Genomic DNA, 15,739 nt, shown 5'->3' with positions numbered 1-15,739 from the left:
ATGGTAATGGTCAGATTTGTGACCCAACAAGCTAAGACACTGTCTACCTGACAGGTACGGCCACCTATTTGTGGCTGCAGTACCAGGTAGGCTCCAAAAGACAGAAAAGGGGGCGGGGAGCAGCGTTTATCACTCGGCAGACCCCTGGCTGTGTTTTGCTTTATGCCTGCTGTGCTTTAACCAAACACTGAAGCTGTTCTCTCTGTTAAGACTTGATGCTGCTCTTCCCAGCATCTATCAAATGCTAGCAAGTCGCTGCAACCATGCCCTACTTAATGAAGTGATCCAAACTACTGGCTCTGGAAAGGCTCTTGAGCTAAATGAGCAGTAGTTTACCTCCTGCCAGGGGCTTCATCTGGCTGCCTAGGCAGTTTATTTTTCTGGCCACCCAAGCAGTGGTTGTCAGCACCCGGGGCAAGGCAAGTAATTTGCACACACACCCCCCCCGCTGCACTGACCCTCCCCCAGATAGTCCCTCGCTCTCTCTCCGCACTGCACCGCACGCCTGGCACCCTCCCCTCCACAGTGGGCGGCGACCCGGCGGCTCGGATCGGATTCGCACAGCCAGCACTGCAGTGAGAGTGAGTGAGTGAGCCAGGTAGGGGCAGAGAGCTGCGAGTGCGAGCGTGCCCCCCCAGATGTTGCGCCCGGTGCGGCCGGCCCCCCCTGCACCCCCCACGCTACGCCACTGCACCCAAGACAGCAGCAGCAAAATGAAAGGTTAAATCAAACAAAGCCTTGGGTTGGGTGGAGAGGCTTAAACTTCTCCCCTCCCAGCCCAACTGTTTAAGGGATTATCCTCTCCCCAATAATCAAATGAACCATTAGATGAGCAAGGGAAGGGGCAATAACCTCCTCCCCCCCTTCAGCTGGTTTGCAATTTTGGCCACGCCCACCAATGACGTGCAGCTCCTGGAGGGCTGGTCAATGATGAATTTGCTCTTGGGGTAAAAATGAGTATCAACCCCCCTGAGCTAGATGGACCAGTAGTCTGCTCCAGTATTGCAATTCTTCCGCTTTCAACAGTAGGCACAGAAGTTCTAAGGTAGCCAGAAGCCATGTAGGGCTGGCTTGTGCGAAGTCTTTCCCCAATCTGCTAGCCACACCCAGACTAGGATTCAGTTCATCCAAATTGAGCCACTGGCAAGTCCCACAATGTACAATCAGCTGCAGCCCTCCCCTTTATTGTACAACACTATTGTACAGCCTTCCGCTTTGTCTAACAAGCCACGAGCTTGGAGGAACGTGGACCCCAACCTGGAGTCTGGAGCGGGGTGGGGGAGCCACACTTGAAGGGTCCTTGCCTATCCCATTACCTTTCCTGTCACAGTTTCCAACTCAACAGATTTCAGGTGAATAAGCAATGTAGACTCTTCATGTTATACCGTACCAACAACTGAAGTCCACTTCGTCTCCTCCCAAGTGGATATAATCATCCGGAAATACACTGCCAATTTCTTTGAATAATTTAGCCATGAAATCATATGTTGTATTCAAAATGGGGTTTACAGGCCCGTAAGACCCACTCGGATGTGCTCCATTGTAGCATGGTGTGAGGATGTCTTTTTGTCCTAAAATAAAATACGTCGAAACAAGATTAGCTTCGAAAGGTGCATTTGTTGTTGCTGCACCATATAAAGTTGCATTCTTATGCTTGTTTTAAAAACAATTCCAAGAACTTAAATACATGCACCCCCCCCCCCAATATGGTCAAGAACACGATGTTTTTTAAGCTTTTAAAAATTTCAGCGTTCTATTCTGAGAAGTATGGACCAGTAGTCACAATAGGTTTGCATTCACTTGCCAGATTTGTCATTTTATTCCAGAGGTTAGCACTTTCTGTTTCACATTCTGGGCTACTGAACATTTTGTTTCCCTACTAAATACTACCCCCCTCCCGCCCCCCATTTCCTACGTTTTTATTATTGGCATTGTTAGAAATGTTCTCCATACTAGCAACATAGGAAGCTGCCTTATCCTAAGGCAGACCATTGGCCAATTTATCTAAGTATGCTATGCTAAGCTATGACAGTTTACAATACTATTTTACTAGATGTGAGAACAAAAATAAAAACTGATCAGCAATATAGTACAAAGGCAGATTTACCACAACAACGTTAAGAGGTTCAACCCATTTCTAGGTTATATATTTAAAGGCCAATCTCAAAACCCCTGAAACATATAGTTAAGCTATATGTAGAATGGTGAAAACTGAACTGTTTTGGAATTAAATTATACTTCGCAATAAATCTGTACTTGCACTCAATTGCTTTTCCTTTCTTCATAATGGGAGGGTGAAATCCTTCGGCTGGACTGCTTCCTATAGTAGGTTCAATACCCCACCTTTTGTTACTAAATGGTGCTGAAGGCAGTTAATAACAATGCAAATACAATAAAAATGAATACGATAGCAATAATAGAAGCATCTTGAAAATAAGAACAAAGTGGGTAAAATAAAATAAAATGAAAAAACATAAATGCACCCAACTAAAGCCAGTTCCTACATGTTTACAGTATCAATAGCATTTCAGAATAATGTGCATCTTACCTTTCCCCCAACACTGGGTATGTCCTGGACTGTCAAATTCCGGGATAATTCGAATCCCCCGTAGCCGAGCATACTCTATCACCAGACGGACGTCAGCGGGAGTGTAAACATGATTGTATGAATAGGCCCCCTGTGAAAATGTCCACACATGTCGTTCTTTTACAATGTGATGCCAAGAATATGCCAGTAAGGCTGAAGAGCCGATTACACTTGACAGTGTTATGTTACAGCACCCAAGGACTACTGGCAGTGTAGTCTAGCTTTTGAGTAGTTTCAGTGTTGTCCCCATCTGGGGGATAAACCTGCACTTTTGCAGATGCAGCCTGAAGCTGGTATTGGCCAGTGTTGTTGTTCCAAGGCTGGATAATGTTGTACAAAGGCCTGGGTGACAACTGGTTCAAAATAGTAGCCCATGCCAGTATATTATATAAAGCAAACTGAGAAAACAAAGCAAAAGCGGGAATCACCAAGACTATTTGGTTATTTAACCTGAACTGTTGTTCCCTGGGGAAAACAGGATGCTGGATTAGGTGGGCCTTCAATCTGATGTAAAAGGGCTCCACTTAGGTCCTTAAGATTTAGGAGGTGGTACCAAACATGGGGAAAGTAGCTAGGTGACTGAACAATCTGAAATGTCATATATATATAAGTTGCAAGCCCTTTGAATACACACACATACACACACACACACACACACACACACACATATTTCATAGGGCTTGGAACTTTTAATCAAAATTTTGTTAATTTTAAGCTTGCTCCAGAAAGCAAAAAATAGGCAAAGTCTCAAAATGGTGCTAAGATTTATAAGAAACTTTAATCCAAGATATACTGGGTACATTATATAATGTTTCTTATATATTTCGCTGCCATTTTTGCCCACTTTCTTCATTTCCTTTCTTCTCCGTTCTTTCTTGTGTTGTCCTGTCCCTTCTGCGTCATTTTAAATTTCCCAAAGGAAATGAATCTTAAAAATCAGCAGCCCATTACAGTGGTGTTCTTGGAGCCAGGCTGCAAAGTGCCGCGCTGCTAGGGAGCCAGAGGCAGCGATCTGACTCCCCCAGGTGCGCCTTCCATGCTTTCAATGTTTCACTGACTCTTTGTTGCATCTGTTCCAACAGGCTTAACATGGTCGCCTCTCAGAAAGGTGCAACAATGCTATTCCAGTGAACCATCTGCGCCAAGAACTTTCTCATTTTCCCACTGACTGGGAGCCATTGGCCCTCCAGAAGCTGTTGAGAGTACAACTCCTTTCATCCCTGAGCATTGGCAATGCTGGATAGGACTGATTGGGTTTGAAGCCCAAAAATATCCAGGGAGCCACAGGTTCCGCTTCCTTGTATTATGGCTTTTAAACAGCAACTAATACAACGTAATAGACTCATGTATGGAAAAGGCTATTTATTAAAATAACAATAAATTTATTGGGCACTAAATTTTCAGAATGTTCTACAGGACCATTTACTTACCCGGCGACTCAGTTCAGGAAATGTGATACTTTGATAAGGAAAGGAAGGGTCGTCTACAATGTGCCAATGAAGGACATTGAACTTGTTAAATGCCATAGCATCCTAAGAGAAAAAAATATATGGTGTTTCAGTTAGGTATCCTGCATGGAGAGGCAAGTAGTTTTTAAAAGAGGGATTTTTAAAGAGCACTTAGCAAAGTCCCCCCCCCCCCCCGTAATTGTGTTCTTCAGTGCCATTAATTAGGGCTGCCATACTTCCAAACAATACTGGGATTTCAAAGGCGGAAGTGACGTCCTGTCGGCTGTTTATCCTGAATCTTCAGGAAGTAAACGGAGAAAGCGTGGTGGGGTTTTTTTGTTTTGCATTTTCATAAAATAAAAAGTCAACTGCTTTGGTGTCTTAAGAAAGCTCAAAACCTTTCAGTTTTTCCTGAAAAGCTCAACAACTTTTGGGGTGTCCTGGTTTTTTTACTTTTTGAAATATGGCAACCCTACATAAATCAGAGTAAAATGACCTTACTATTGCTTCTCCAACACCTACATTATTCTGAAACACCATAACAAAGTGAAGCCTTTACCCCCAATCCTAAATAAAGGTACATTAAATCTGCTGTTAAGGAAGTGCCACTGCAATGCTCTTTGTTCCTCACCATCCATGGTTCCATTACTAAGCAGCCAGTAAAGAAGAAGATTGTAATTGCCTGGCAGTAATATAGTTGCTAAAGCAAGCATTCAAGGTCCTTTCCAGATACTGCGGTAGGCTGAGGCAGGAGGGCACAGCCATTTAGAGTAAGCACTTCCCCTGTTTCCTAGCACTGAGTAAAACCCAGGTGCTTGAAATAGCTATCCTTGACCCAGAAAGGACAAATATGCTGAACTGAAAGGAAGCCCCACTCAGAAGGTGCCTGTGCCTTGATTTTCCGTGATTTCCTCAGCCTCCTGCACCATTTCCCACCCCATTCAGTCTTGGGGGGGGGGGGGGGGAGAATGTTAGGGATGAGACTCAACGGCTGTCAAGGAGAGAAGGGGTGTGTGAACTTCCATGGGGGGATTTGATTCAAACAATGGACTGAAAGTAGTACTACTTCAGAGCCAGCAACAAGTAATACAACCTGGCTGGTTTTTGCCACCAATTACAAAACTGGGTTGATGTTTTTGCTTCCTAGAAGTCCCAAGAAACACCAAGTACAAGGCTATTAGTATCACGTATTTCAAATCAGAACTTTAATCCTTCTCTTGGTAAGGAAACAGGTGGTTTCATTTAAACTTGCCACAGTAGCGGAAGACAGGCGGGGGAGAACATGCCGATTGCCAACTTACCAAAGTCATTAGGATAGTTTTCAAAGGCAGAAAATGCCTTGAGCTATCAATCAAGATCCCTCGATAAGCAAATCTTGGGAAGTCAGTAATGTCGGATTCATTGACAAATAGCTATTAAAATATAAGAGAGGAAGAGAAGGTTCAACAGGTTCCCAAATTAATTTTTGTGATATGATACTGTAGTAGCAGCAGCAGCTCCCAAACTCTTTTTCACCAAAGACCACTTGAAAATTAATGATTTTTCTACCTGTGGTAGCAACTGTAATTCGCTGTGCTAGATGCTGTATGGTTTTTAATAGTTGTTTTTTTTTTTTTTTTTTTTTTGCTTTTTATTGTATTTTATTGTATTCCATTTAATTCAAAGTGCAATACATTTAAGAAAAATGTAAGGAATAAGAAATGCAATTAGAATTCAAAATGAAAATGGGCTAATACCCAGAATATGACATTGGAATCCCAGTTCTATGGTCTGACATGCAGGTGTAGCCATGCAGTCAGCTATTAGCTCCTGGTCAAAACAGGCAACTGGAGTTATTTCAGCAAGGATATAGCAAGTCAGGGCAGATGCTACAGGACAGATTTAATCTGCTGCTGGTACCCACCACCTGGTACACCGCAGCTTCCAAACAGTCTCTGAGGCAACCTTTGACTCAGAGCAGCCTGAAAAAAATTAATAAGCAGTTGCTGAAGTCTGAACTTGGGGAAAACTCCAAATTAGCCCACTGTACCATGAAGAGAAATACTCACACTTCCATAGTCGTCTTCATTTACCAACTGACTGAATGTTTCTAAACCTGGAAGTCAAAACAGATTGAACTGTAATACATAACTGGCAAAGTAAAATGGATGTCATCCAACAGCTACCAAGGAAGTGCCAAGAACCCGAGAGCACAAATGACTAGCACTTTTTTCTAACTTAGCTTCTAGGCTGGCCCTCCAAGGGCTGGCCAGTGGGAGAAGATGGGGCCCCTGTGTGGGAATGTTTGCTTTTCTTATTCTGGGACAGAATGTTTATCTCCAGTGCCTCCTGTATCAGGAACAGTATGAACAGCAGTTGCGGGAATCAAGAGTGGGGAAGAGTGTCGTTCAGGCCTTCAGGTCCTGCCTGTGGCCTTCCCAGAGGTTTCTTGGCTGTACACTGTGTGAACTGAATGCTGAAGGAGAAAGGCCTTTGTTCTGATCCAGCAGGGCTCTTCTTACCTCCCTGCAAGGAATATGGACTTCTCTCTACATTGGACAAAATCCCAAAGTTTAAGTCTCCCAACTTGCTTCTTTATCACCACTTTTTAAATGTTTGGAGAAGCTCCACCCTTTTTCATTTTGTTTTGAGTCATAAAGATAAGATGATGGCCACCACTATTAAATATCTCTAACACACAAACCACTTATGGCTGATTTACACAAGAAAATTTGGGGCCCCTATTCCAACCAAGACAGAGATTGTGTTCCCCCAGATTACAACACACACCACTGCAAAACAGGCCATGTCACTCCGGCTTCAGCCATGACTGTAAGTTGCTGAATTCTGCAGCTTAGAGGGGTGCCATGGAGAATGCCCTTTCTTGGGCCAACACCCCCACCCCTGAGCCACTGAAGGCGATGGAAACACAAAGGGAGCCCCCTCTGCTGAGAGGGCCTGATGGAAGGAGAAGACCTTTCATTACTCACCTCTCAACGCTCCCCAAACTTTGTCTGCCTTCAGCACAGCTGTAGGTCCCGATACCTGGAGCTGATCTTTAAGAGCAAATGACAATTATGAGTTTTAGTAATGAAAAGATCGGTTTACTTATAAAGAAAACCAATTTGGGAGCAGTCCTGTACAAAGGCTGCTTGTATCCAAATGAAGTCAGGGTGTCTTAAGCAGTCTTTGGCTTGGAACTGGAAATACATTCACGGAAGGAAGTTCAGCCATCCTCTCCTTCAATTTCAGCAACCATCTTGCCCCATGAAAAGCTTGTTCAAGAGGGGCCCCTCCCCTCCAGAGAACGCGGGGTGGTGTTTGGGAGGTTGCAGGGCAAAGAGGGCGTGGGAAATTTTCCTTTCATTAACTTCTGCAAGTTAATTTGTATCAGGATCTAAGCCCAATCTCAGGCAACTTTCCTCTACCCACCCCACATTGTTCAAGAGGGTCCCCAAGTCTTCTAGAGAAGCTTTTGGGTGGCCAGTGTGGCAGGAACTCACTAGGTTGGCTAATTTAGGATCCAAACCTATGGGGTTGGATTGCAACACTGATAATAAGCTAGTCGTTTTAAGTCCTAGGTGCCTTTTTAAAGTAAAGCTGACCATTGGCAATTAAGGAAAGGTGAAAATTAATTCTAGTGCACCTCTGGTCTTCATGTAACTATAAAATGACTTGTAGGAATAAGGATTTCTCCAAGTCAGGCCTGCATCACTTGTGGCCCCAACACAGCATCCCAAGCCACATACTACAGCCACCTGAATGCTGCTTAACAACTCCTCTATTTCTGCACTAACAACAGCAAAAGCCCTGATAGGGCTACAAAGAGGGCTATGAAGTTGTGCAAGCCTACTCTGAGCAGTTTCTTAAAAACAGCCACACTGCTGAACAAAAATGCAAGCGGAAGTGTGCCGTTATTTTAGAAATCACTTATTTCCTGCGTCAGAGAGAAGCATGCACCATCACTCTTGGCTGCCTAAGTGTCATGATGATGCATGCTTCTCAATTAAAATAAGCCAAAAACCATTTCATCTGCACAGCCAGCAATCTTTTAAAACAGGTTGGGAACTTTTTTCAGCTTGAGCGCTACATTCTCTTCTGGGGGCCAGAGGCAAAAGTGGGTGCAGAAATTGTTGTTGTTGTTACCCCGCCCATATGACTAGGTTGCCGCAGCCTCTCTGGGCGGCTTCCGACAGAATATAAAAACACAACAATGACTGGCCCAAAGCCACTCAGTGAACTTCATGCCTGCGTGGGGATTTGAACCTTTGTCTCCCAGGTCCTAGTCCGACCCTCTAACTATGATATGACCCTCTAACTATGATATTGCTCTTTGCGCAACGGAACGTTTTTCACCTCTCCTCCACCAACTTCCCCCCTAAATCTGTTCTGGGGGCTCCCCCAGTACTCTGGAGCAGATTTGGTTCAACTGTTTGGTTCAATTCCACCCTTCCTGCTCCAAAGCTCAGCACATCAGGAGAAGACACCCCCTGCTGCTGCTGCTGCTGCCCCAGTCCTTCATGCCACACTGTAATCCCTTCATGGCCTAGGACCCTCGTACCTACAGAGGACCTTAAGGTCCATAAATAGCAACACCCTAGTTGTCCCAGGCCCTAAGGAAGTTAGATTGGCTTAAACCAGAGCCAGGGCCTTTTCAACACTGGCTCCGGCCTGGTGGAACGCTCTGCCTCATGAGACCAGGGCCCTGCAGGATCTGATTTCTTTCCGCAGGGCCTGTAAGACAGAGTTGTTCCGCCTGGCCTTTGGCTTGGAGCCAATTTGATCCCCCCCCCCTCTTTCTTTTTCCTTTCTCCTCCTGTGATGAGGCTGCATTTTAATATTTTAATGTTTCAATATTTTAATGTTGTATTTTAATCTTGTTTTTAAGTTGTATTCATTCAACTTGATTTTATTATTGCTTGTTAGCTGCCCTGAACCAGGCCTTGGCTGGCGAGGGCGGGGTATAAATAAAAAATATTACTACTACTACTACTACTACTACTACTACATGGGAGCTATGTCCTGGGGATTGTGCTTAAAGCCAAAATCGCATATAGTCCAAACACACTGGGTACAATGGTGGGTGGGATTGCCGAAGTCTTTCCCCCACCCCCTTTCTATTTAATTAACTGCCAAGCGCGTAAAGCTGAATGCACACATGGAGCAGGGAGAAGAAGCCCAAGTCTCCAAACGATTGGGGGGAGGGAAACGTCTTGTATCCTACTGGGCTCTGGAGCAGGGAAAAGCAGCACAACTATCTTGTGCTACCTCTGCCTGCTTCAAAGCCCTGAGTGAGGGCCTGAGCTTCCCCTTCCAATGCCCTCCCCTGAGACTGGCAGTAGCCACAAACAACATTAGATGACTAAGCCAAGGAAAAGGAGAACTGAAATGAGAAGTAGAACCTTCCAAAGAGGCAGCCCCTGCCTTCTCAGCAGCTCCAGTCCACAGAAAGCCAGTAATTCTGACACCCTATTGATTTCAATGGCATTTCTGTGACAAACTTTCTTTGGATCAGGGTCATCCTAGATATCCAGTAGGCACAGCATACCTACAAATATTCTGTAATATTTACAAACAGTTTCTCCCTGCTCCCATCTGCCTGGTACAGCCATCCTCAAAATATGCCCATTCCTGTGAACACAGGAAAACTAGGAAAACGTAAACAAGCACCTTCAGAACTTGCAAGACACTCCTCCTATACACAGTGGTACCTCGGGTTAAGTACTTAATTCATTCCAGAGGTCTGTTCTTAACCTGAAACTGTTCTTAACCTGAAGCACCACTTTAGCTAATGGGGCCTCCTGCTGCCGCCGTGCCATCGGAGCACGATTTCTGTTCTCATCCTGAAGCAAAGTTCTTAACCTGAAGCACTATTTCTGGGTTAGTGGAGTCTGTAACCTAAAGCGAATGTAACCTGAAGCGTATGTAACCTGAGGTACCACTGTATTTAAATCAGTAGAATCGTCACTATTTATCCAAAATCTGGAAATCAAGACTGCCTCATTATCTCACAGGCACCATCGCTATAACACAAAGCAATTTTTATTTTTTAAAAAAATTAGCCCACCATTTGGATTATGTTCTCCAGGGAGCTTATGAAATAAAACACGCAACAGTTTCCATAAAGCAATGAACATAAAAACAAAGGCTATGCTTTTTACAAAACAAACAAACCTACCCCAAGACAGCCCAATGCATATAATTGCCTCTATCTCCAAAACTTACTCAATTGTGTATTCTTATGCAATCAAAACAACACAAACCATTCAAAAGAAGGAAGCCTCATCAGGTCTGGATGAACCCGAAGGTTTGCAGAATTACAAAAGATGTTTAGCACAAACCCTCAGCAGGGACCCCAAAATAGCCTAATGAGGATTGAGTATATTCATTGACTATGGAACGCAAATTGTTCAGGGCAAAAAACAGATTTTAAAAAGGAATGGCTCAGGGCTAGAAAACTGATTAGGAGTGTTCCATGCTAAAATATTCTGTGGAGGCTCCACCTGTGTTCTTCTAAACTTCCAGTTACACAGGTGTAATCAGTTTCAATTGATGAGGAAGAATCAGCAATGTGACTGGGTATATATTGGATTGCTCCATAAAGCACCAACAAGTGTCAGGCATTTGTTCCTGATTTTCCAGAATGCAAGTCTCCACACCCATAAATTAGCACCCAAACCAATCTTGGTTAATAGGAAAAAATGTATCAAAGTTATGAATACAGTACAGATATTAATACCAGTGAGACACAATCAAGACTTATTTTTAACTGAGTCAATCTATTTTCTTCAATTACTCACAGGATAAAAGTTCATTATTATAGCCAGCTGTGTATGCTAGGGGGGAAAAACAGTGTCTACAAGCCAAACCAGTATAAGAAATAAGAATGATCTGGTGTGGGAAACCTATAGCCTCTCAGATGTTGTTGGACTTCAACCCCATCAGTCCCAGTTAGCATGGTCAATGGTCAAGAAGGATGATGGGAATTGGAGGAGAGGGTCCAGTAATATCTGAAAGGCCAGAGTTTCCCCACTCTGATCGATAGAACACTGTAATTAATCTACAGCTAGGAAGGAAGAAGGCGCTACACACATTTACACCATCAGATACTTACAAGATTCATCAGATGTGATGCTGGGAAATTTATCACATTCAGAATCTTCTGAAGTAATAATGACCTGAAGCGAAGATAGCTCCGTTTCCAAAAGAGGTTTCGTCTCATCACTATTCTGCCATTTGGAATACCCAAATATGTATTCATAGTACCTGGAAGTGAACCCAGAAAGATAAATCTCTGTATTCCAACAAGATCTTTGTTAGGGGAGGCAGGTCTTTTGTTGGGGGGAGGGGAGAACCTAAGTTTGCTATGTATTTTTATTGATGGGAGCAGCTGCCCCTCCCTGTCCCTCCTTGGCTACACCCATGTATTCCAGTTTGACTACATTTATTACCGACTGAGCTCCTATCAGGCTTGGCTAACCTGTGATCCTCCAGATGTTGCTGGATAGCAACTCCCATCATCCCTGATCACTGGCCATGCTGCCTGGCGCTGATGAGTTTTGGGAGTCCAACAACATCTGGAAGGCACAAGATTAGCAATCCCTGATTTATAGAAATGCTTCCTTACACAGCCTTACAGAAAGCACAAGTAGGATGAGTGCAGTTTTTAAACACCATCTTGACTTGAAGTTGATACGGAGTGTGAATTGATGGATGGGCATATTTTGCAAACCCATGTGTCGGTCAGTATAGCAGTATGTGGCAGATGAAAATATGCAAGCTGCTTTGACATATTTTGAAAGAATAACTCCTCACTAGGATGGTTTAGACAAGTAGATTTTCAAGCTACCTTCTGGACAATCCTAAAATTTTATCAGGAGTTTCACTGAGAAGGTTACGGGAACACTAGAAGTGGCCTTCTTCAACAGAGTCAAAACCTTCTTCTGCCTGGGCTCAGTGCTGTCACCCCATATGCAAGGCTGGAGCCAGCATGAAGCTGGGTGAAGCAATTAGCTTCGGGAAGCAGATCCGACCCCTGCCCTTCCCTGCCTCTGTGCCACTACCAGCCCCACTGAGGCTTTGCCTGTGCCACTGCTGCCACAGCGCCTTGCCCTCACTGCTGCAGCAGCATCATAACAGCAGCGTGGGTGCAGCTTCAGGGAAATTATGATTAAAACTACAGTGGTACCTTGGGTTACATACGCTTCAGGTTACATACACTTCAGGTTACAGACTCCGCTAACCCAGAAATAGTGCTTCAGGTTAAGAACTTTGCTTCAGGATGAGAACAGAAATAGTGCTCCGGCAACGCAGCAGCAGGAGGAGGCCCCATTAGCTAAAGTGGTGCTTCAGGTTATGAACAGTTTCAGGTTAAGTACAGACCTCCGGAACGAATTAAGTACTTAACCCGAGGTACCACTGTATTTCAGTTGAGGGTACAAAGGGTACAAGGCTGTTGGCAGTGCGGGCAAAAAGGCCCTGATCTGTGGCAGGCAGGAAGGTGATGTGTGTGTGTGTGTGTGTGTGTGTGAGCAGCAAGATGTTTCCTACAGTGGTAAAATGTTTTGGGCTGCCCCTGGTTGTATAGCAGTGGCTCACCAAGGTTTCAAAACAAGAGTCTTTCGTGGCCCTACGTGGAGATTGTAGACGGGATCTGGGGCCGCAGCCGTTCCCCAAAGGTCAATCTTTCTTGGGAGACAAAAATTTCACAATATTCTATGGGAATGTGCAGTCCCACAATTGTGTTGGGCATACACTTTTCCATTTACACAGGAAAACAAGGACAGGCTATAAGGTCTGGACAGCATGCTGCTTGAACTGGATGTGCTCCCTAAAAACAAACCACTCCATGAGGTACCAACATTGCCACAGCAAGGCAAGTCTGTACACACGCAAACCTGGTCCAGTTGTAATGGATCTTGACAACCTTCCACACTAGGTTTACCAAAGTCACTCAAGATCAAGATCCACAATCCAAAACATTGTCCATTTTGTTTCCCTAACTGCCTTGTGTTTGTGGCTATATCTACTGTATCAGGAAGGGGATTATTATTATTTTTTAAATAATAAAAAAGAAAAGGTTTGAAAGCCACTGTTTTACTTCATCAGGATGATTATTTCCTTGTTTGTATAAACAGCAGTGTTTAGGGTACTAGTGTTTGCTCATTTTGTTGAAAAATTCACATGACACTGGCCATCATTCAACACAAGATTCATTAGCGTGCGTAGCCAATGAATCCAAGCACACCTATCTCTGTGCAAGTTCACACGACAACCCTGTTCTTGTTTACATGACCATTATGTATCCTATGGTGAAAGAGGCAACTAAAGAAACTTTGATCCTGTCAAAAGATACTGATGCCCTTAGGTTATCCAAGCAGCAATTACCCATTCAAAAGGGAAGAGAGCAATTAAGGTTAACAAAATAGAACCTGGTGGTTGGTGGCTCATTGAAGAACAATGGATACCTCCGACACCAAATTTGTATAAGCTCTTTTTTCATTTTTGATGCTAGAAAATAAAATATATTCTGTGCAACTCTACTGTTGAGAACAGATCCTCCAACTATTCATATTAGGTAAGAATAGCTATACTCCCTCTTGCATCTGTTTTCATTTAGAAGGCGGTTCTCTCTCAGCTTAAGGTTAGCTGATTTTTTTTTCTTATGTCAAGGATTTTGTGTCATTCTTTTATTATCTATTAGATTTCTATCCTGCCCTTCCTTCCCAAAGCGCTTAGGACTCAGTGAATAGATGGAAGACAGGCATAAATCCTGTCCCTTTAAAAATTCTCCAGGCAAGACAATTTGGAGCAGGTGCAAATTGTCATGGCAAAGTATTACAGGTGAGAGAGATGCTGTTACGGTGAGATTTCCCTTGCCTACATACACAAACACTCAAAGGTACAGGAGCGCCACTCCCTCTAGCATCTGTTTTCATTTAAAGGACGGTTCTCTCTCAACTTAAGGGTAGCTGATTTTTTTCTTCTTCTTATGTCAGGGTTTTTTGTGTCATTCTTTTATTATCTATTAGATTTCTATCCTGGCCTTCCTTCCAGAAAATCTTAGGACTGCAAACAACCAAGCAGCAGAACAACACATATGGTATATTTAGTTGCCTTGGTGAACAGCAGCATTTTCAAATTGCTCCTGAATGTTAGTAACAAAAGAGATGGATGGACTCATCTCACTACAGAAGGTGAGACCCAGAGAGCCTTCCATCAGCTTCGGCTGGCTGCCCAGCTACACTCCTATCTGGACAGGGATAGCCTAACTACGGTCTGGTAACCTCAAGGTTAGATTGCTGCAATGCGTTATACACAGGGCTGCCTTTGAAGAAAGTCCAAAAACTTCAGCTAGTGCAGAATTCAGCGGCCACGTTGCTCACTGGAGCAAGATGGTTTGAGCATATTACACTGATCCTGGTCTGCCTCTTTCCACATGAACCTACCCTGACCCCGAGATCATCTTCTGAGGCCCTTCTTCGTGTGCCTTCTCCTCGAGAGGCCTAGAGGGTGGTAACACGAGAACGGGCCTTCTCTGCAGTGGCTCCCTGTCTGTGGCATGCTCTCCCCAGGGAAGTTCACCTGGTGCCTTCATAATACACCTGCAGGCACCAGGCAAAAATGTTCCCTTTTAAGCTTCTGTTGATTTGTTTGACATCCAATGCCCTTTTAAAATGTTGGGTGGGGTGGGGTTATTGGGTTGTTTTTATTTTGATTATATATTTTATGGTTTTATATTTTGATTCTGTTCTGTGAACTGCCCTGAGACCTTCAGGTATAGGGTGGTATATAAATTCAATAAATTAAATAATAATTTAAAAGCTACACATTTAAAGAACATCACGCCTCCTAAGAGAGACACAAGGGGTTGTTTAGGGTGCTGATATCTGAAGCTCTATGCAAGCTACAATTCCCATGATTCTTCTTTCTGTGGTAGGAGGAGGGAAGATGTACATGCTCTTAAATGGACGGCATGCATCTACACATCGGGTCAACGCGTCCCGTCAGATTTTACATGCCGCGGGAGAAAAACACAACAGCCCTTCCGGGAGAAAGACAAGGGAACTCGCGCGGGTGCAGTTTGCAAGAGCTGAGATACAGCAGGGCGGCTTGGGCTGGGGGTACGAGGAGGCAGCCCTGCCCCAGTTGAAACCGAAAGCTCTCGCAGCTCACCTCCGGAACGCATCTTGCAGCAAGGAGCAGCTCGGCCCCGCCGAGGAGCCCGGGCCGTGGACGATCTGGAACCGCTTGGGCGCCAGCTGCAGCCGGGCTGCGGAGACGCGGAGCGAGCGGGGCAGCGGCCAGAGGGAGACGGAGGAGGAAGCCGAGCTCGGCGGCCTCGCCGCCTCCGGGCCCCAAAGCAGCTCCTCGGCTTCGGGCGGCCCCTGCGGCTGGTGCGCGAACGAGGAGGCAGCCAGCGCCGCCGAGACCCACAGCACCACCGCCAGCAGCTCCATGGCTCCTCTGGCTGCCGGCAGCCGAGGACCGCCGAGGTCTCCCAGCCGCCGCAGTCACCTGACGGACAGGGGCCGGACTCTCTCCGGCAACGCCCAGCGCCGAAGCCTTACTCATCCTACTTGCACGCCCCGAGGAGGGGGTGTCCCCGCCCCCAAGAGTTGCTCCTCGAGAGGAAGAGGCAGGCAGAGTTGGTGCTCAGGGAGAGGGGCTCCCCCCCCCCGGCCGTCTTCCGGCCACCCTACTTCCCAGGCTAAGGAAAGGCGAA

The 15,739-nt window shown here is 45.0% G+C and overlaps 2 protein-coding genes across 3 annotated transcripts in view; one reads left to right on the top strand and one right to left on the bottom strand.

Moving 5' to 3' along the window:
- The window catches only part of GFM2 (GTP dependent ribosome recycling factor mitochondrial 2), a 27,091-nt gene extending 23,107 nt beyond the window's left edge, over positions 1-3,984 (top strand). For both annotated transcript variants that reach the window (XM_083403925.1, XM_083403923.1), the window contains exon 21: positions 3,670-3,984. The gene's annotated coding sequence lies outside the window, so the exon portion shown is untranslated. The remainder of the gene's footprint in view (positions 1-3,669) is intronic.
- Positions 1-15,739, bottom strand: part of HEXB (hexosaminidase subunit beta) — a 20,042-nt gene extending 4,303 nt beyond the window's left edge. The window contains exons 1-8 of the mRNA XM_083404062.1: positions 15,190-15,739; positions 11,129-11,280; positions 7,005-7,070; positions 6,084-6,130; positions 5,337-5,447; positions 4,018-4,119; positions 2,549-2,678; positions 1,391-1,571 (exon numbers count right to left, since the gene is read on the bottom strand). Of these exons, the coding sequence (XP_083260188.1) occupies positions 1,391-1,571; positions 2,549-2,678; positions 4,018-4,119; positions 5,337-5,447; positions 6,084-6,130; positions 7,005-7,070; positions 11,129-11,280; positions 15,190-15,473 (1,073 nt within the window). The 5' untranslated portion in view covers positions 15,474-15,739. The remainder of the gene's footprint in view (positions 1-1,390; positions 1,572-2,548; positions 2,679-4,017; positions 4,120-5,336; positions 5,448-6,083; positions 6,131-7,004; positions 7,071-11,128; positions 11,281-15,189) is intronic.

Source organism: Podarcis tiliguerta, assembly GCF_965153285.1.
Source record: "Podarcis tiliguerta genome assembly, chromosome: 11".
NCBI lineage: Eukaryota > Metazoa > Chordata > Lepidosauria > Squamata > Lacertidae > Podarcis > Podarcis tiliguerta.
This window is presented reverse-complemented; position numbering and strand designations above follow the sequence as displayed.